General features: G+C 32.8%; 1 protein-coding gene across 3 annotated transcripts in view; it reads right to left on the reverse strand.

Moving 5' to 3' along the window:
- Positions 1-857: 857 nt before the first annotated feature.
- Positions 858-23,328, reverse strand: part of LOC143243979 (kin of IRRE-like protein 3) — a 52,586-nt gene continuing 30,115 nt past the window's right edge. Inside the window, exons 5-8 of one of the 3 annotated variants that reach the window (XM_076487889.1) lie at positions 18,928-19,138; positions 8,339-8,481; positions 6,849-7,089; positions 858-3,198 (exon numbers count right to left, since the gene is read on the reverse strand). In XM_076487889.1, coding sequence (XP_076344004.1) covers positions 3,107-3,198; positions 6,849-7,089; positions 8,339-8,481; positions 18,928-19,138 — 687 coding nt within the window. In that variant the 3' untranslated portion in view covers positions 858-3,106. Of the gene's footprint in view, positions 3,199-6,848; positions 7,090-8,326; positions 8,482-18,927; positions 19,139-23,328 lie in introns of all 3 variants that reach the window. The other 2 variants (XM_076487888.1, XM_076487887.1) reach the window with 2 other exon arrangements.

Raw genomic sequence — 23,328 nt, forward strand, 5'->3', positions numbered from 1 at the left:
TTTGGCATCGTAACTTTGACATCGAATATCTTTAGAAACAATCCTACACCAAAATAGTTCCTTCAACGAAGTTAAAATTGTTGTTTAACACGAACAGAGAAATAAGTCCCGTGCTATAGAGGGCGAACCATAAAGCTAAATGGGACACTCTATCAAAAATAATATTTATGTTAGGCGCTGTGTATTTTTTGAATAACACTTTTTTACTTTTTATCTTGCTTTACGCCTTGTTTTTTACATAATATATTTATTTATTTTATTTATCTTATGGCAAAATATTTTTATATGTTCATTTAAATATGATGATCCTCTCGACTGTTCACTAAACCTCGTTTTCAAAGTTCTACTAATTTCACTTATACATATATATATATATATATATACATAATTTCACAATTTTTGCACTAACTTTAATACATAGATAAATATATTTGTTTGGTATCTTGTATAAAAGACGCTTGAAGTAAAGAGTTACTTTCAGATAATAGTTCAGCAAGTCGATTTAAGATTAGCCTTCCATAACAAAGTACTTGAGTTCGATTCTATGTAAACGTAACTTGTAAATCGCAAATTTCAAAAATAAATCACATACACATCGTGTGTTTTTCCGAAACACTAAGTTTATCATTTCAAGTTTATTCTTCATACTTTCAACAAACACATATTACTATTTTCTCGTGAAAGCTTGTAATAAATATCAAATACTGTGTTTCTGTGCTGAAAAGTTTTTCAGAGACAAAGAAATGGGTTAAGAGGTTATAAAGTGAACGAGACTGGAAGACTGTACGTACATTGAATTCGCTTTATTTCATTTTACAGCATGAATTATAAATGATATTTGATTAATCAATGCTGTATCTTAGTTTTACAGAACGAACTTCATCAAGGTACGTTGTCTAACAATACTATAATAATGAAAATCGAAATAAATGAATGTTGACACATATTTGCTATATTTTAAAACAAAATCAACAACATAGCTTAAACAGATCATTACGATCTCTTGTATTACAGCTAGTTATCATCAAATAAACTTCACAGTAGAGTTCACTGCTAAATTAAATAGCAGTTTACAATTATTCATTTAGCAGATGAGTGATGGCAAAAATCTGTTCACAAACAATCTTCAAAATATAAATATTTTTCGATCACCTATAATAGAAGTCGCACGAAATTTTTCTTACACATTTCTACTGAAAATAGCATCTATTTTTTAACATTGTGCAGCAAATGTTTGTTGCAAGACCTACAACAAAAAATATATGGAAAATTAATACTGTCTTAAAGATATGACACCAAACATTACATCAGATTATGCGTGTGCTTGAAAAATCTGTCCTTTTACAACATCAACAGTAATCGACAAGTTTTCTTATTGGTTAAACTTCAAAGTTTCGATCAATGAGCTTTTTTATTGGTAAACTTTCAAATTATCGACTTGTTAATGTTCCACTCACAGCCAGCCTATCTAAATATTGCGTGATATTGAGTAAGTATATGATTCAACTTGTTACAACATTCTATGTAAACAGTTAATTAAGATAACTGAATGAAATCACATTCATGTAAAAAATACAGGGAACCTGAACATTAACTAGCGGAATTAATGACGTTGTTGACGACATTTACACAATTGTTTAATATATATAGATAGTATTGTTATTACTATTATTATGAACCCTATATTATTGTTATTATTATTAGGGACTATGTAACCAACATTCATGGACAACTATGCATATACAACTTTGAAAAATGTTTTTAAAAAAACCTATAGTCACCAGCAATTCTCCAGTTAAAACATAGCAAACCATACAAGCTGTTTATTATCATTTTGATGGCTACTTTATTCACAAAGATGAGAAAACTGTAGGTATTCTTAGGGTAATTATTTTCATATAGCGTTTAGCTTTATATATCTATATACAGAGTTACCCAAAAATGTATTTCCTATTTTAAAACTTAGTAATTAAATAACTAAAAACATAGAACCATGTAGTTTTCAAACAGTTTTTATTTTCATGTTTTTTTTTGTTGTTTTATGTAAAATGGGAACCGTGTAAGAAATGGCTTAATTCAATGGTTGGGCCAAATCCGTAGCCTCCACGTTTTCCAGACATTGCTTCACTAGACTCATTTCTTTCTTTGGAGGTATGTTAAAGACATCGTGTATCGCACAACTATAGCAAACATCATGGAGCTAAAGACCAGAACAACGTATGTCATCGCCACTGTAAATGTAGACGTATTGCAGTGAACTTAGACTGAAATTGAATATCGATTAGATGTGTTGTGAGTCATTAATGATGCACATGTAGAAGTCTACTGATTTGTCTATAAAAACTGTTCGTGTTGGGCTACAAGATGTTTGAAACTGAATGGTTGTATGTTCTTAGTTAATTAATTCTTAAATTTTGAAACAGGTAAGATAATTTTGGATCCACCCTCTATGTTTTGAAATCACATCTTTCTAGGGATATAACAAACATACACTAAAACAACAACGCTATAATTGAAGGTAATTTAAAATATATTATTGACACAAAACGTAATGTAGTATTTAATAAAACATCATTACAAGCAGTATTATTTTACAGCTCATACGAATAGACACACACAGGTATATATATTAAGTAAATAGTAGTGGTACACATTTGTATCCGATATTATCACTTCAAAGTATCTAGACACAAAGCACGTTAAGTATGGATAGCATTATTAAACAAACACACAATGATTTTTTTATATATCTGACTTATAAATGATAACAGGTCACAAATAAAACACTTTTCTGTAATATTCAAAATCGGATCATAGGGGGTTGTGTCGTCACATCTCTGTGTTTTTCAACACATATCACAGCTCATGTCCTTTACGACCAATCATAATTCTCATTGATGTTCACGTGATGTAAAAGCTCTAGCGTGTTAATAGTTTCCATAAACAAGGAATTGACTGGTGAAACCTTTGCAATCGAAGAATAAGAAAGAATGATGCGATTGTTTCTCAGCATTGCAAAGTTTTTATTTTTTGAATTGTTTTTTTGTTAACTGTGGTAGCTCCATAAAAGGTTAGGGTCTTCTTTAACTTCTCATTTAAGCAGTAGCTAGTGTCGGTTTGTTTCTGCCAGTCGGAGAAACATTAGATGAAATAATAAGCTGCAAAACACCAGATTCCAGAAACTTCTCGTACTCGACTCTGGAAAGTCAATATTACAGAACATTGTCTGAGCAATAAATACCATTTTTGCTATGATTACGAAAATACAGAAAAATGCGTAGATTTTAAATCATGTTGTCTTCATATATCCTCTTCTAAAAAACTATAAAAATGTTTTTTTCAAGTTCACTATCAGAATATAAGTGAAATACATTTGAGTGATTCAACGTTGATTTTAAAAACCAATGAATTAAATTACTTATAATAGCAGAAAATTTGTCCTTCTGTCTCATTTTAAGATTCCGACTTCTGTCTGAATTTGATATTTACCACGTATTATTTGAATAGCAGTATTTTCGGTTTACTCCTATTTATACATGAATTAATTTATATATATATATATATATATACGTGTGTTGACCTAACTAATCTTGAGCACTATTATAAATATTGTGACATCTGAAATTAAAAATATGTTACGCATTGTTTATACTGCCGTATACATATTTCAATATAAGAATATGTACTCGAGTCTAAAAACGTTGCTTTCAATGCTTTATCTCTAGCGCTATATAACAACAAAAAAACAAATTTGTGAGTATGAAAAGTCTCATTTTCGTATCTACCATTACAGAATAAAATCTATAAAAATTTCGGATTGTTGGTCAACAATTGGACCTCTTGGTCTTAAATAGGTTTTGTCTCCAAAAACACACAGGTATGCCCTATTTCTACCAAAAATAATATCAACCAATCTCAGATAGATCTGTCTGACAAAAATAAAAACTGTTTGATTATGGCGCTGCTTTTTTTCGCAAACGGCTTTTTTGTGTTGCAAATTTTCTATTTTGTATTTCCACAGATCTATAAAAACACTTTAAACCTTATACATGGGCGTAATTACACTTAAGGTATATTCCTTAAAACATTTATATTTTTAGACTTAGTTAACGGCCAAGAAACTTGACCACCTGTTTTTTAATAGTATTTTTGGCTTTATAGAGGTAATTATATTTAAAAATTTAATACAATGTATTTCGACATATTTAGCTTAAAATTGCAAAATATGGATTGATTTTCGTTAAAAATACATTACAAATTCATTAATATGTTTATATGTAAGTTCAATCAAATTCCACTAATAAGTGAAAAATTATAAATTATGATCTACAGCAACCCTGGTGATCACTTTCAGATTTATTAATCACGATCTTTTTAAAATTAAGCTGTCACACAAAATTTACGTATCTTGTAGTGCCCTCTAGTAGTCAGTCAAAGAGCTTTTCTGTTTTTGTTTATATATTTTGTTAAAAATACGCAATTATTTTTTATATCTAGATGTATTCTCTCTCTCCCTTTTAAGTTTTATGGTTTAGCCGATGTTAAATGGTCTTAAAGCTTTTCAAAAGATCTGAAATGTTTCGGCTTAATATATATCTAACATAATTTCTCTCTCAGTTATTAGGTTCACAAACAAAATAAACAATTTGGTAGCATACTTCCGTTATATCAATTTATATTTTGCTAACCTCTTGCGACTAGTGACAAACATTTCACGTATTTGTAAGGAGAATATTCTTGAAGCTTATAACACGATATTATTGTTTAAATGTCGAAAGTTGGCAAATCGTATCAACAAGACGTAAACCACAGATGTCCCCTCTTATATTTTTCTATATTTATTCATTTAGAATGTAAAATATCAGTCATATAAAATCAGCTGTTTAGGTTATTCTTTCGTCTCTCACAAGTCATTAGTCAATAGGCCTTTCGTTTAGTATCAGAAATCATCAGTTGGGCTGAACGATCAGGGACAAAAGAATCTCTGAAACTCTATATTAACAGTATAATACAATTAAACTGCTTTATCTAAATGCAAAAAAAAAACAAAAAAAAAACCGTAGGCCTAAAATTTGTAATAAAAGTCACTTAAACTGTCGATGTTTTTGTTTTACCCTCTACATTCCTTTTAATTTCGGATACAAAATAAGAAGCATGTAAAAACAAAATTTCAGAATTCATCTTTTGGGTTGGACTAAACGTCTCTGAAATACTATTAATATATGCAGGGTATAAACGTGTAAAAGCAGAATTTTTGATTTTGAACCTCAAATTAGTGAATTAAGAGGAATGTGAAAAAAAACATCTGCAATTAATGTGGTTTTCATGTCATATTTTAAGCAAATTTGTTCAGAATACTATATAGTTTACCAAGCTTCACTTTCCTAATCGAACTCATTAATTAGTCCTAGCCCATACAAACAATATAATATTAATACAAGTTTGGTCTGTTTTGAATTTCGCGCAGAGTTACACGAGAGCTATCTGCGCTAGCCGTCCCTAATTTAGCAGTTTAAGACCAGAGGGAAGGCAGCTAATCATCACCACCTATTGCCAACTCTTGAGCTAATCTGTTACCAACAGATAGTGGAACTGTAACTCACATTATAACGCATCCATGGCTGAAAGGACGAGCATGTTTGGTGTAACGGGGATTCAAACCCGCGACCCTCAGATTACTAATCGAATGCCTTAACCACCTGGCCATACTGGGCCATTAATGCAAGTAAATCTTTATATAAATTTATGAACATTAAGCGGATCCGTTGCAAATTAAAATACATAGACGGTTACAGATGGGCACGTATGACAAGTAAGTCGAATTTCATAACAAAACGACATGGTATTCTCGTATCATTAGTGCGGTAATTTAACGCTTTCTCGTCTAAAAGTTGTTCAGTATGGTACATTTGAGGGTCAGAGTAAAAACTGATTTCTGAACTATTGATCGACCATAGAAAAATCAAAGTGGTTACCACAATCAAATATATAGTTTTTGTATGATAAATCATGAAATTAAGAGGATGAAAGCAGGACAATGTTAGAAAGGGTATTAGGAGAAAACTTGTATGTCTCATCGTTGGTAGTTTGGTAAGGTTACGATATCGTTTCTGAAGACCCAGTTGTCCTTCAGGTTATCATTAGCTCGTAGCTTCATTAACTTAACAAAAGTCACTAAGAGAGCTGTCATCAGGACATTAAGTGAACAGTGCACGTTTCATCCGTGACAGTTGAGTTTAGAGATATAAATTTTATACTGTAAAATGGGAATATCAGTGACATTAACATGGCCAGATAGTTAGGGACTCGACACTAATCTGCTCGCCCTTTCAGCCGTGGGAGCGTTATTATGTGACTGTCAATCCCACTATTCGTTGGTAAAAGAGTAGCCCAAGAGTTAGCAGTGGGTGGTGATTACTAGATTTTGTTTGTTTGTTTTGTATTTAAGCACAAAGCCACACAAATGACTATCTGTATTCTTCCCACCACGGGTATCGAAACCCGGTTTTTAGCGGTGTGAGCCCGCAGACATACCGTTGTGCTATTGAAGGGCGATGACTAGCTGACTTCCTTCTAGTCGTACCCTCTAAAATTAGGGACGGCTAGCGCAAATAGCCGTCGTGTAGATTTGTGCGAAAATTCGAAACAAACAAACATTAACAAAGCTACTAAGACAGATTGTTTAAAAGTGTTTCTCAGAATAAAGTTACTGCCCTGTTTACTAGAAAGAGGGGAATTCTAGTTAATACGTTAGATGAACAATAGATAACTAGAGGAAGTTTCTAGAATCTAGTCTTGAATATATCATAAGTAGTCCTTAATGAGAACAATCGGTTTCACGTGCTTACGTGATTCACCTTTTCCGCTGCTTGCTAACACATGGAAACCTGAGCTGCGTTGTACTCCACCGACTATTATATTGTGGTTCCTAGTATCCAAAATAGTAGATTTGGTAGCGGTACATTTTATTCTCAAGCCTTCAGAAAGCAAATGATCGTGTGTCAAGCGGAATTTTAACCCAATCAGAGACGACACAGCATCGTCTTTGTAAATTATTGGTGAATAGTCAATGACATAAAGATGATTAGCCTGAAAAAGAAATTTAATATTCCCAGTGTAAAGAGACACGACCATCTATAATTCATCTGTAGTTTTACTTTTTGGATTTGTTTCTTACAAAATAAATTTGTTAGTATCGTTATTTTTTAGTAAAAAAACTGTATTATTTTATCCGACAGTTAAAATTACCAATTCGAAAAAAATGCGTGAATTTATCAAACACATATTTTTCCCATCTTCTAGAAATTATATATAAAACAAAGATAAGATTGGCTAGACCAGATGAATGTAGCACTTAATCTTACATAATAAACTGTACCACGAAACACATACTAATTTATAAAGTAAGATATTACACACAGGAAAATATAGTACCATGTGGAGCTGAAAAACATAATTAAAGGTGTAACAGAGGGTTAAGTTGAAATTGCTAATAAATTAAGATGTCACATGATAATGAATCCACAGCATTTATTATCACAGCTGCTTTTTTTTTTTTCAGTTCATCACACTGAAACTTTCCAACTACCGACGGCTTCATATTTTAATAACATTCTATTAGACAAACAGGGCTTCTGTAACAATAGGATTTTATTAAAAACATACGTTCAATGTTTTCCAAAGTTTATATGGTTCTCTTTTTTTGTTACCAAAATCATATATTTTAAAAATTATAAAGGAAAACTAAATGACTGAATTTATTTCGTTCTATTAAATGTTTTACATTACACCTTTGGAGAAGTGCAAAGATATTTTTTTTAAAAACAAATGTAACATTAAGCATAATACACAAAAAATATAGTAATGAAATTAATTATTGCTTAAAAAACAGAAAATTGGATAAAAAATAAAGAATTATATACGTAAGAAATGTTTGCTTATATATTTCGTACAGATTGCATGCTAATTATCTGACATTGTTTATTGTATTTTATTTCAAATATAACTAGACTGTGATTAAACTTCTTTCATGTTGTTTGAATATTTCTTCCTTTTAAAAAATAAAGCTGTACAATGAGTTATTTGTGCTTTGGTCACAACAGGTGTCGAGTCCATAATATTAACATTGCAAGCTCTAAAGTTTATCGCGAAGCCATCAGTGAAAATAATTTGAATATACAAATATCACAATGATAAAGGCAAAGTTGTCGAATCTTTCACCGTATTCGAGCCATGAATTTTAAATGTTATAACCATTAGGGTTTGATCCACCATATTGTATCTTGAATATTCATACATCCCAGTTACAAACAAGTAATTTTAGAACCTTTAACCAAACCTTGACTTCTTGGTCGTTAACGAACCATGTCAGACGAACTGTCTCTTTGTCTCTAGAGGAGCTGCAATTGACCTCAACAACGTCTCCTACTCTATATTCCTTTTTACCTGTGGTCAGTTTCGGCCGAGTTTCTTCTTGTATGTCTACAGAAAAAAAGTAAGCAAATGTTTTGAAGCAATTAAGTTGAATCACATGAGGAAATCCATTGTTGATAGGACCAACAATGGAGGTTCATATTGTTTGTTTGTTTTTTAACTTCGCGCAAAGCTACACGAGAGCTATCTGCGCTAGTCGTCCCTAATTTTACAGTGTAAGAATAGAGGAAAGACAGGTATTATTCACCACCCACCGACAACCGTCGGGCTACTCCTTTACCAACGAATAGTGGGATTGATCGTCAAATGGCCCTATGTAACAAAATTTTTACTTTTTCTTGTTCCTGAACAGAAAGTGTTATTTCCCAATTGCTTATGCGTAAATTAAAGGGTAAAAACCTATTTTTATCTTCAAACTTTGCTTTTGTGACCCGGGTAATGAAAGTTTCAAATTTACCCATTTTCCAGAACATTCCATGTAGATTCAGTGCTGAGTAGCTGATAGAGAATTTTCTCGAACTTACAATAATTTTCAAGAACTTTCTAGAATGTTGTAGAACTTTTCAGAGTAATATATATATACAGGGGCTCACCACTTATCACTTCAGTTTAGTTCTAGCTGTCTAAGTGAACACATAGACCTATCTGATTTTATCAGAGTATAGGATCAAGAAGCTGCAAGCATTCTCCAGATGCATTCTGCTATGTATGTGGCCAATTTATCAAGACAAGAGCGAAAAAGTACTCTGTAACAGCATCTGATAAAATATGTGAGACCTATAAGGCATATTTTGGCATTCCTATCGGGAATCAAGACAAACTCTGTGTACCTCATTTTACCTGCGAGCACTGGAAAAAAAATTCTAGAAGGTAAGACGAACAATTTTTGTTTGCTTGAACAGTAAGATTTTATATTATACAAATTTTAGACCTTTTAAAATGTAAATATCTTTCGGTGCACTTCAAAGAGGAATACAACAGCGTCAAGACCTTACAAGAAGCCTGAAAGTATGATGAGTATGGCTGGAAGTTTATCGGAAACTTCAAAATGGTTGCATTCCTGATGGGTCTCCAAGGAGGCTATACCAAGTTTCCTTGTTATCTTTACATTTGGGAAAGCAGGGACACCACAGTGCACTACAACAGGAAACACTGGCCACAGAGAACTCGAACTTGTTTCATAAGACCCAATTTGTCACAGCTCTTGATAAGGAGTCTACAAGCCTTCAAGTACCTTCGAGACTTCTTCCCTAAGCTGTATGAGACAAAGATCAAAGCTGGTGTCTTCGTTGGACCACAAATAAAGAAGATCCTGTAGTGCACAGAATTCCCCAATAAACTCAGTAGGAAGGAAAAAGCTAGTGGTAACTTTGTCGCAGTGGTTCGGGGCTTCTTGGGCAATCACAAGGTCGAAAATTATGTGGAACTGGTTTAGACTCTGGTGAAGAACTACGGTAAAATAAGCTGCAGGATGTCCCTGAAAGTCCATATCCTTTATAAATTCAAGGAAAACATGAGAGCATACTCAGAAGAGCAAGACGAGTGCTTCCACCAAGATATACTGAACTTTGAACGCCGCTAGCAAGGAGCGTATAACGAAAACATGATGGGAGACTGTATTTGGGGACTGATACGTGAAAGTGACTTATATTCGCAAATCTTGAGACACTACTCACTTCTAAACATTGTTGTTCATTTTTGTGTAACTTTAGTATAAATACATATAAATCTTGATTCATATGTTGTTTTATTCAGACCTTATGTAAATGAAAATGTGCAAATTTGCCCGTTTTTACATAGAAAATAGGTTAATTTTTAAATTTCATTATCCGGGTTACAAAAGCAAAGTTTGAAGGGAGTAATGGTCATTTTCTATACTTTTACAACATAAGCAATTAAGAAATAAAACATACTATCCAGGAACAAAATTTGTGTTATAAAGTGTTATAATGCTCCCAGGGCTGAAATTGCGTGCATGTTTGTTTTGAGCACCATAACCAAATGGCGATGCCAGGTCTGAGGTTTATCTTATTATTTATTTTGAGTTATTTTCGTTAGAACTAACGGTTAAGTGCCTAATTTACCTATTTTAATTAATTACATTCATAAAAACCAACTAGGATTATTATTGTAACTTTCTTATCAAGACTATTTTACATTCAAAATATTATATACATTTATAAAGGCTAATGTTTATGTGATACACACGTTTGGAAAATTTGCTCTATTGTTTCTTTTGTGTTGCTTTTGTTTACTATGTCCGTGAATATGTTTAACACGTTTATTTTTATGAATTTTTATTGATTATTGTAATTTTATTATGAAGACTATTTAGAATTGTTGCTTAACATACAGACTGAAGACAATCCTAAATTTCTTGTGATGGCTGAACCTTGTGAGTTGTTATTGGATTTATCGCCGAAAATATGGTTAATAGTTAGAGTTATCAGCAGATAAAAATGCGTCTTTATAAATAGACACGGTATATTTAGATAACTGTACTAATTTCTTTTTGTTTTGTTTACATATTTTTTTCAATTTGTATTGGTTAATTTCCTTTAAGCAGAAGTTTAGTTAATGAGCCAGAATGTTATTTCTGCTCAAGTTATTCATAACTTAAACAATATTTTATTGGATTATATCACGAACTACTGTTATAATCTGTTTAAGTCTTCGAGAGAACATTGTTACTTTGTCTAACACTCCACGTCCTTGAAAAAAAAAGCAGAAACATGTAACAGTTGAGAGTACCATCTACAGACACTGAGTAATTTAGTAATTGTTATTTTTCTACACAAACACGAGTAGAATATGATAGGTGTACTAATGGTACGAGATCAAAAAATTATAGTGCTCTACTACCAAAAAAAAAGAGAAAATCCAAACTGATAAAATTATGTTCTCAGATTGTTTGACAAACAACACGTATTCAGCCTAATATGCTTGAATATAAGTTGAATGGTAATTAAGCTTAACGAACATCAGCCTAAAATTCTGTCATTTCATCATAGCTTCATAGAAACTAGAAAACTGAGATTTTGCACATATAATAAGTGGACCCTGAGGGCGTGCATCTGGATATTATTACTTATCTATATTTATACGCACATGTGAGAGATATTAATTTTTTGTGAGGAAAATAGCGAAAATCCACAGAAGAAAGAATATATTATCGCTATAACACCAAGAACAAAAAGCCTAAAAGCGAGAAATTTTGCACCCATACTAACTGAACCTTGAGGGTATACACCTCGATATTATAATGAACATGCGTGTGTCCATTCGCGTACAAATGTTTTAATGCAAAGGACCACATAGAAAAGAAATGTGCTCGCCGTAACTCTAAAAAGAAATAATCTATAAACTTGAAATTTTGCACCCATACCAAGTGGATCCTGAGTACGCGCACTTGGGTATTATTACTTATCTTATCCACGTGCGTGTGTGCATGGACATTATTTAATGGGGCAAGCTACCGAGAAACCACATAGAAAAACATTGTTTCTTTATGTTGCAAATAGAAATCACAGACAGACACGCACGTGTGGGCGTGACCACCATAGCTCCAAGAAGAAAGAACCTAGAAACTTAAAACCAACACTGCAGTGGAACACGTTTGGGTGTCAAGAAGTTGATGCTACATGTTGTTTTGATCGGTCATGCTGCAAAACAAAGTGTCTTTGTTCCACACATTTCAATCATCCCATTTGTCTTGTCTTTTGAATTTAAACGGCTCCAATTTCCAGTTTGAATCATCTTTATCATAAGCATCAACAAGGCGCAAGTTCCGAAACACTGTGATAAAATTTGGTGCAATTAATGCATTGATAAAGTATTAAGATGTAAATAAAAACATCTTAATTCACAGCAAAAAAATTGTATTATGCAACAAAACTAATGATTTCTATAGGTTTCTGGGGAAAATCCAAAACCTTTGAAAATAATTTTTGCTATATGTGATATCTAAAATAGGTTAAAAATACACATATGCAGAAACAGTCGACAATTAAAATATAACTCCAATAACCCGAACAACCCCGAGTACTTTGGCGAGCTGCAAATAAAGAACCCTTGGGTACATAAAATTTGTAGAGTAACTCTATCCACCAATAGATAAGAAACCAAAACGTTCTTACAGGAATTGGGTTTAACAAAAATGTTTTAATTATTATAACTTATTCACATATTTGCTGACCTGAAATGAGACTAATGACGAAAAAAACCAGAAAATTTGTAGTTCAGATGTAGTTTATACGATAGATCACAATCAGTGATACATGTACAGCTAGTTATGATTTTTGTATTGATTAATTTAGTTTGAATATCCAAATATAAATATATATACAAAAATATGTGTGTGTGTTGAAAGGTTAGAAATGTCTACTATATTATTGAACAAGGTTAGAAACGTTTTCTGTATTATCGAACAATGTTGATTTCAGCTTTACTGCTCTTTATGTTTTGTTTATCAGTTCCCTACGAATAAGAAGTCGTAAACACGAATATTGAAACTTAGTCTATTTCCATACAACTATGGATTTTATTTTTTTAGAAGTAGCTGTATCAAAATTGTACAGAATATTAAATGTCACTCTTTCCAATAAAATCTGTGATAATAGTGAGAAAGAAACGACTTCGAACTGAAACAAAATTAACTTCAAAATCGTGTCATGTAGTAACCCTCACAAGTAAAATATTTTTAGTAACCCTCACAAGTAATGCATTTTTGTAACCTCTACAAGTAATACATTTTTGTAACCTCCACAAGAAATTCGTTTGTAGTAACCCTCATAAATAATGCATCTGTAGTAATCCATACAAGTAAAGCATTTCTAGTATTCCTGAGAAGCAATTCGTTTATAGTAATCCTCTTAAATGTGTGTTTTCTTATAGCAAAGCCACATCAAGCTATCTGCTGTGACCACCAAGGGCAATCGAACCCCTGATTTTAGCGTTGTAAGTCCGAAGACCTATTGTTGTCCCAGCGGGTAGACCCCACATAAATAATACATTTGCGGTACCCTCATAAGTAATTAATTTAAATCTCACGTCACGTCAAATCCCATAATTTGGAAGTCATGCAAATATTGTTTGAGGCCTGTCACGCTTGCTTTATATGTTTAAAAGCTCTAAAGTTGTCCAAATCCTAGAAAAAACTTTATGCTTATTACATACGTAGTATAGAGTGAAGTGTGATATTCAGAGGACATTTCAGTAGCAGCTAGTATTTAGTTGTACTTAAACTTTTGCAGAATGTTGATATCAGTTAAAAATTCCTTTTCGAATTCTCCATTAGCAGAAGATTCTGAATTTTGTTTAACATTTTTATTTTTGCTGAAGTATATATATTTTTTTTTCAGCCTCACCATCTGCAGTTATAAACTTTATGATACTTCTTTCTCTTCCCCTGGGAAGATTTACGACATTACCGCGCATTGATTTTTCACGATCCACACCTTGTTATCAAGAGCTATTCATAGCTTTGTTTCGTATTGGAAACAGAAATAAAAAGCTTGACGAATTCCAGAATGACAAAGTTCCAAGCGTCTAAGTATGCGACAGAAAAATATTTGTTGGCCTTGTAATTTTCTTTGTTAGGCATAGTTGCACGTGCTTTTTGTTTGGAACGTAAATTTTCACTTAAAACGCTTGTATTTGGCTTGTTTTCGTTTTGAATTTTGCGAAAAGCTACACGAGGGTTATCTGCACTAGTCGTCCCTAATTTAGCAGCTTACGACTAGAGGGCTTCTCTTTTACCAACGAATAGTGGGATTAACTGTCATATAATAACGCCCCCACGGCAGAAAGAGCAAGCATGTTTGGTGTGACGGGGATTCGAATCCGCGACCCACGGATTACGAATCGAGTGCCTTAACCACCTGATCATGCAGAACCCCACTTGTATTTAACTGGCGTTAGTATATTAGATGTTTTAACCAAATTTGCAGAGAATTTCATTGCAACCATAGTTCACTCAGTTGCATAACGTATTAGACGCCTACGTTAATTATTTTTACGTTTTGTGATGTTTTTAAGGCGATCTGGTGTTGAGACAGTAATTCAAAACTTTTATCCCGACCCTTGTATAACTAATGTATTTAAAACCAATGATTCAGACAAGTAAAATACACTTTTATAGATTAGGAACCGGAATCTCAAATCTGTGTATTTTACGAACATCGGATTAAATGGGTAGGGACGAGGTTCCCTAAATTTCGGGTTTAACAATGCCTAATTATTTAAATAATAGATATCGATTATAGAAAAGTTGGATAGTCAACAGTACCCACCACTACAGTACTCTGTATGTTTATTTAAACAACTACCAAGACTGATTGTAACTGTTTTAACTACCCACATCTAAAACTGTAGAACGTGTTCAGTGGTATCACGTCTCTAGCCTATGACTCTTTAATCCACGCCTGGCCCATTTTTTTTTAGAAAATAATCCATGATTACACTTTAAGTATATGTTCTTAATTATGTTTTTATTTTTCCAGTTCTGAAATGTTTAGTCATCCATAGTATGTCTTATTCCTTTAAGCTGTCCTACAGTAGCACAGCGCTCTATCTGGGGACTCACGCTACTAGAAATCGGATTTCGATAACCGTTGTGGTAAGAACACAGACCGTACTACTGTTGTTGATTTTGACATAAGCTAGATTTTCTAACAGCTATACAACAAACGTATTACCGTATTATTTTTGATAGAGATATGCATTCATTCACGTGTTTTTATTATCATTGATGGAAACTGAATAATATAATGTATAGTTTGTGACTTTTCTACCAATGACGCTATGAAATTGTCTTGTACTATTTTTTATCTATAAAAACAAGGTATATGTAGGGTTAATGAGTGGATTCATATGTAGTAAACCACACAAGTAGCTATATGTCATATGAGCCTATCTAATCACGATGTTTATATCGAATTACTTACGTCTGAAATAATATACGATAAAAGTTTGCAAGCTATCTTCATCAGAGGGGAACATCAATACTTTTATACACATTTGTATCCAATTTCTCATCTTTAGAGACATTTAACTTATAGAGAATAATTAATGATCCCGTACTAATTACATATTTCTAATACCCATATTTATTATAATATAAACATTTAATTTCTCATGCGCGCAATTGCTGTAATGTTTTTATGACACTCCCACATCACTTATTATGTATTTTTTGTTAAGAGGCGCAGTGTTTGTTATCAAGCTTGAAATAATATAATGCTCTTTTATTATTGTAAAAAAAATCGAAAAAACTTTAACTCTTGTAAAACTGTTTTCTTTGCATTACTATATAGTATCGCAAAAGAAACATCTTTAATCGGATAGCTCTGATAAGTACCTTTACTTCTAACAGGAGTACTGACTGATGTGACTGACGGAATTAATAGGTATAAGTGAGTTTGCTTTTTTATATTACACGTGTAATTAGACAAAAGCGAGATAAAATCCTACTTAACCCAGTAATATTAAGTTCAGTAAATAAACGTTATTGCTCCTGTACTTAGAGTTTATAAGCATTTTTGTTTATGTGTGTACAAATAAAGCTAGATCTCATACAATAAACACTATCTCCTTCCAAATGCGTCTTAAATGCTTTGGTAGCAATGTCTTAATACGATTTAAAGTGAAAACTGTCAAACCTGGAACGGGATTTGTGATTCGTATACACTTAATTAAGTTTCTTTGGTTGTTGCGTCATTCATTTATATTTAGTTTTGTTTGAAAACTAGTTGTTGGCAAATAGTAAAAAAAACGTCTCGCCTTTGTCAGAAAAAAAAATTCTGTGTTTATTTTTTTGGTGTACCTTTTTTGTTGTTGAGTTTTTCACAAAGCTACTCGAGGGTTCTTTGCATTCGCTGTCCCTAATTTAGAAGTGATAGAATACAGAGAAGGCAGCTAGTCAACATCATACACCGCCATCTCTTGGGCTACTCTTAACTAGTAAACAATGGCTTTAATCATAACATTATGACACCACCACGATACAAAGGGTGAGGATGTTCGGTGAAATGGTTCGAACTCTCGACCTGCAGATTACGAGTAGATCGCCCAAAGAACCAAGACTTATTTATATACCCCCCCCCAGTGGCACAACGGAATCACACTGCTATAAACCAGGTTTCGATACCCGTGGTGGACAGAGGACAGATAGTCCATAGTGTAGTTTTGTGCTTAATTACAAACAAACAAACTTATTTTTATGTTTCATGAAATGCAAAAATATTTGTCATATCAAATTATCAACCAAAAAAATCCAAATTACTGGAAGTACGCCTCCTAGAAGCTATAATCACTCAGTATCTGAAAAGTACTTTCTTTTACCTCATGACGTATTCATGAGATAACAAACTATAAACAATATGAACAGTAGAGGAACAAACCGATTATTCACATCAAGTTTTATTAGGTATTAACATTAAAAAGTTATCTTCGTTTTCTCCACTTTCGGGCTGTCTGCTGTGTCAACCGAGAGGAATCGAACTCTTAATTTTAGCATTGTAAATCCGTAGACTTACACTGTCCCAACGACATAATAATCAGTGTATTTCTGTTGTTTTCACATTTTGATCTAGTTTTCATAACTTCAGTATTACCTTTATTTCGCTCATGTTTTGTATAGTTATTCAAAGCATTGTTACTTTTCATGTTGTTTACTGTATATTCAAACAAACTTATTTCTGTTTTTTGATAACGTTTTGTATAATTAGAGCAAGAGAGTGTTATATTTTCATCATGTTTTCTTAAATAAATTCCAAGTATTCCTTTAGTCTTCCCCGTCACACCAAACATGCTTCCCTTTCAGCCTTGGAGGTGTTATAAATGACGGTCAATACCACTATTGTTGATAAAAGAGTAGCCCAAGAGATGGCGATGGGTGATTATGACTAGCTGCTTCCCCTCTAGTCTTACAGGGCAAAATAAGGGACGGCTAGCGCAGATAGTCCTTGTGTAGCTTTGCGAGAAATTCAAACCAAATCATCACGTATATTTTAATCACGTATTTCGTTTGTTTTCACCATACTTTTTGCCTGTTTAAATTAAAATATTTTCTTTATTATCATCAGATTATCATATATTTATGTTAATATCTTACAGTCTTATATTTCCTAAACTCTCTGCGTAGTTATGAATATGTTTCAGGTTCTCGCAATGTCGTTACAGCATATTACAGATCTTCATACTGGTAATTAATCAGAATCTATTTAACTTTATGAACGCAATTTCTTTTATGTTCTAGTATTTAAAAAAATTGAAAATTTAAGAAAAGAAAAGAGTTAACTATTAGTCCTACTTAAGAAACATATAAGAAAAAAACTTCTCACATTTTATTATTGTAGCATTACTGAACTACCGTGGATCTGATTAAAAGAAACTCTTTGCTTCGCGTCTCAGCTTTGAACAAATGTATTAATATAACATCACAAAGTTTTACTACCTTGCTATCTGACGCTTAAAGAATAAACGTCAGTTTTCTCTATATCTGCGATTTAAAATATCTTGCAATACTTACGCAGTAATCCAGCTCTCAGCTCCATGTTAAAAGCTCCACTTATATATTTTACCTTATAAAGATCTTCTCGTCCATGTTTGTTTTTACAGAAGATTGGATTCTTCCTTAAACATAATTGTAAAAGTTTAAATTTCTAAAATTATGATAGATAGATAGAGGCACACTGTGCTAATATAATAATAAGCTAGCAAACAACGACTTATTAGCATAATGAAGTGATTTATTTTGGGAAGAAAATATTATAATATGAGTCTGTCTCTTTCATAATATGCTCATAAATCATTGTTTGCCAACTTATTAGTGAGACAAATAGAACCACACACAATTATGATACCTAATACATTCATCTACGTGTAGTATATAATGTACCAATCCAAAAACAGAAATAACTATTCCAAATATGTCACTTTGTAGCAGACTCGCATACAATACATTTACTGATTTCTTATGCCGAATTCTTTCACCTTAGGTTTCTAGTATTCGAACACTATTCACAACTGGTCAGACCTTTCTTATTTAACAACATTAATTTTTTCACCCGTCACAGCTCTCAACAAGAAAATCCACAAATACTCCTTTAGGGTTAATCTTATAAAATGATTAAGTCGAAACATAACAAGTAAGATTTATTTAACCATGCTTTAGACCAATTGAAAGCTTTTAAAATTGTTCTTACTTCATAAAAAACGGTATTAAACAAACTAAAACATTAAATTACGAATTGTTAATAAACAGTATTCAAGAAAACTATCTTTTTCTCTTCTCTCTCTTAACATTTCTATTTAACGATATTCTAACAAAATGAGGTTGCAATTTTGATATGTATACGTTTCTGTAAATCGCTTATTCCGAACATTTACAAAATCATCGTGATTTAACATATCGGAATTGAGTTCCACTTTTTTGGATAAAATAATGTTTGTTTCTTGCTATCATTAACATTCGAAGAATTAAAGAAAACTTACAATCTGTCGTATCTGTTTTAATTCTTCCACCAATCACAATCTCACTACTCTTTGAGTAATATTCCTGAGACACTGTGGCTGTACACCGCAGAGATATTACTCCACGTTTCAGATGGTTATAGGTTACAATGAATTTAAGACCTAACACAGTGCTCTCTAGTCCTTCGAGGTGGCGCTGGGGTCGATACGTTGTAAGAAAAGTCGGGTCAGCCTGTTTAGAAAGTCAAAAGGGCGAACTTCATACAGTAATTACGTAATATTAAGACAATTTATTTAGTTTTATGTTCATCAGCTTAACTAACAATAGGGAAATTTCTTAAGTGAACATTTTACAAGCAATAGAGACACAATTAATATATGTACGATGAAAACATAATATGCCATAAATAAATAATAAACCGTCTTTAAAACTTCCTCTTTGCAATGCATAAAAAATAATTTCTAACATAATAAATCTTATAATCAGTTGATTTTATTAATAAGCATAATACGGAAAACTTCTATAAGAGAGGCAGAGACAGGGCTACTGAGTGCAAAAACACACCAAAGTTAGGGACTATCAGAGAAACACATGTAAAAAAAGCACAAGTTTTACCTGATAATAGACACTTGTAAAGTAAATTACAGTCGTCGACATTATTTAAAAAATATGAAACCAAATAATGTAGTAAATATCACTGGAATAAAATAAAGCATATTAATACAAAGCAAAAAAAAAAAACGGATAATTTGTTATATTAGGAAAAATTATATAAAGGTTTCAGTACACTATATTAGCTATTTTGGAGCCTTACCACAGCGTTAATTTGGTTTCCAAACATAAATCTTTCTTGATTTTATTGAGTATTGTAGCTTGGGACACTTCAACAGCTTTTCCCACTAACATTTATGTTTAGGGATCTTTTCATGTTACAAGTTAACACACTTTGCTCGTGATATTTGGGGCATGACTGGTTGCAGGTCTCTTTTTGGATCCTCTTAGTTCCCAAAATTCAGCCATATTGCCTTTGTTTCCAATGTCATTAAGTGCAAGGGATACTTCCGCCTTCGAAAATCGTAATCTCCAAACTCAACAAATCTAAGTGCATGAATATTTTGCACAAAAAGGACTGGTAAATACATTTCTTAAAATCGATCAATTTTCTGTTGCGTCGCCACGTCATCACGAAACACCAAAAATGTCAAAACATAGTTGTGGTACGTTCCATTAATGCCGCTAACTTTTCATTAGCAGTAGTGCTCACGTGAGTTGAAAATCAGACCAACAGAATGTTATTCGTTAAGACGATATTAATTTATATTATAAACACGTATTATTTACTTATGCTCTAAATGAAGACAAATAACACTTGTGGATAAAAGGAAACTGAACGTAAAACTAGTCTAACAAAGTGTAAAACATTATTTATTGTTGTTGTTTATAGTAATGGAAAGCGAACTACAGAACATCATAAATGGTGAAAAAGAGGAATAGTTTTATCCTAAAATAATGAGATCTATCTTCTAACAGCAGTCATCTTCTTCACGTGTGAAAGAATAAATGGATCACCGTGAAAAATCAAGGTCAACCTCCCAATGTCTTAACGATAAGTCTCAAAGCTTATAACATTAAAAACCTAGCTTCGATATCCTTAGCTTGCACAGCCCAGATGGTCCTTTAGTGTCGCTAAACAAACAAACAAACAAACCAGTGTTTGAAGTTGTACGTTCGCAGACATACCAAAATCAACATTTCTCAGTGGCAAGATAGTATTTGCTCTTGTCCAAAACATTGCGACGAGTAGTTTTAAACTTAAGAGCAAAACTACGTTATAAGCCACCATGTGCACTATGTCTATCGAACGGAATCGAACCACAGAATTCAGCGTTAGAAACCCCCAAACCTATCATTGTGCCTCCGTGAGACAAGCTGGCGTCTTCCGAATCAGGAAAGGTTGGTTTTTATCCGTTTATTAAGACGCTCGTTCACAATCTGCAGGTCGCGAGATCGCAACCTGCTACAGAATATGCTCGCCTTTTAAGCCGTAGATGTTTTTTATTATGTGATAATCAACCCTATTTGTTGGTAAAGATACGCTCCCATTTTGTAGGCGAATTGGAATAAAAAGGTCTAAGAGACTACAGCAGGTGCAAGAAAATGTAACTAAAATCATAAAAGCTGGTCTTAAAATAAGGGTTTGAGATCATATTTGAACAGATCTCTTTGAGTACATTCTAAAAACATATAGTTTTAAAGATTTTACTCTTATCTAATAAACAATATAACAAACAAATAACACATTCAAGGGGATACTTTATTGTCCACCCCTGTATATATATTTGATTACGAACATCTACGCGTCACCAAAACAAAGTTGTACTTCTCTGAAACAAAAACAAGATAAAGTACAATATGAACGATCATTTTTCTTTTATTTTCTCTCCTTTTACATCATCAACCATTTTTTCACCAAACCTCAATTGAAGACAGTAGATTTAAAAAAATATGTTTAAAGTCTCGGATCTGTCTGAATTTTGAAATTGCTGAGTTCATGAAGATATTAATAATGGGTAAAAAATCACAGGAAGGCATGAGGAGTTTCCTCAAGGTATTTTTATTCGTTGCATAGCTCCTTCTAGAGTTCAAGTTATCATTGCTTTTCATACACGAGAAAAGGCTTTTGAAACCAACAAAAATCTATTTTAAGATATAATTTAAAGAAACTAAAAACAGATATATTAGAAATAGTATAACGTACCTAAAGATACCAACACTGAGGTTACTTAAATCCTAGAATGCTGTTGAATATTTACTGTTTGTTTGTTGTTTTTATTTCGCGTGGAGCCACACGAAGCCGATCTGCGTTAGTCGTCCTTAATTTAATAGGGTAAGGGAAGGTAGCTAGTCATCATCACCCCCGCCAAGTTTTGTCTACTATTTTACCGACGAATAGCGAGATTGACCGTCACAATATAACGCACCCATCGCTGAAAGGAAGGAATGTTTGTTGTGACAGGGATTTGAACACGCGACCCTCAGATTAAGAGCTCTGCGCTTTAACCGCCTGGCGCACGGTGGGCCTCTTGTGAATGTGCACGTCAATTAGTCTTAATTACAATGCACCTAGAAATATAACAATACCGGTGTCACGTTATAACGTTCCATAGATGAAAGGACGACTATATTTGGTGTGACAGAGATTCGATTCCCTGACCTTCAGAGTTCCCTAACCACCTGGCTATGACTGGCCTGTTTCTTTATAGATTTTAGACCAAACAATTCAATAAGGTTTAGCAACAGAAGTTTAGAATTCTCATTATGCTGTTTTAATTATTTTTTTAGTATGTATAACCAGTTCACGTGTTTTATACAACTTCAGAGAGAAAGTTGACTGCTGAGATCTATTTTGTTGATTAAAGTAAGTTAATTAATTTTTACTAAGTCCTGGGGTCTTTTTATCTAAATCTATCGTTGTTGATTTATGGTTATTTTGTGAAGATATTAGGTTTAGTAGTGGACTGTGTACAAAAGTGTAGGTTCTAAATTAATGAAGTATGCACATATTCAGAAATATAGGTCACATGAATATGATAATAAAATCTCTCTGGATTGCAATGTTTGTTACAGTATATCTTTTGCTTGATTTTTCAATAGAGCAAGATCGACTTAATATCCTTCACGATACGTTTTAACACATAAAACACATCAATACTTATTAGAATGGGACTTAGACTTGGGCATCTTTCTTCATGAAACGTTTCTACACAAGAGGAAGTTCTAGGATGTTTATAATGTAACCCTGACTAGTGCATTTCTTCTTGTGATAAGTAATTATATATGGAGCAGTTCAAGGTGTTCTCCAATCCGACTAAAACTTGGATAGCAAAAGAAAAATAATCTTAGAAACCATCATGGAAAAAAGATGGCACGTTTAAGAAATGCTTTGAAAATTAATCTGTATATATATATAACTTTACGTTTCGTTGCAATGAACTACTTAAGGATCCAAAATGTATTTCTTTAAAGCCCTCACTTATACCAAGCGCAATCCTAAGAATCATTTCGATCACAAGTCTGAGAATATTAACATGCCAAGCCACGTGAGCTAATTTTCCATTACCACGTTAGATAGGCATTCTTAATATAATCAAACTTTATTACTAGGACTAACCATTATATTAATTCACTTCTTTACAAAAAATTTAAGTTTGCTGTAAATAATATTTGAAAAACAGTTTCTAATGTAAGGGATATTACCGATCGTACCCCATTTGTGTTCCGTGTTCCGTCAATACACATTTTTAATTTTGGTGAGCATTACCAATGATTGGTTTGTTTTGAATTTCGCGCAAAGCTACACGAGAGCTATCTACGCCAGCCGTCCCTAATTTAGCAGTGTAAGACTAGAGGGAACGCAGCTA

Source organism: Tachypleus tridentatus, chromosome 2, assembly GCF_004210375.1.
Source record: "Tachypleus tridentatus isolate NWPU-2018 chromosome 2, ASM421037v1, whole genome shotgun sequence".
In the NCBI taxonomy this organism is placed as follows: domain Eukaryota; kingdom Metazoa; phylum Arthropoda; class Merostomata; order Xiphosura; family Limulidae; genus Tachypleus; species Tachypleus tridentatus.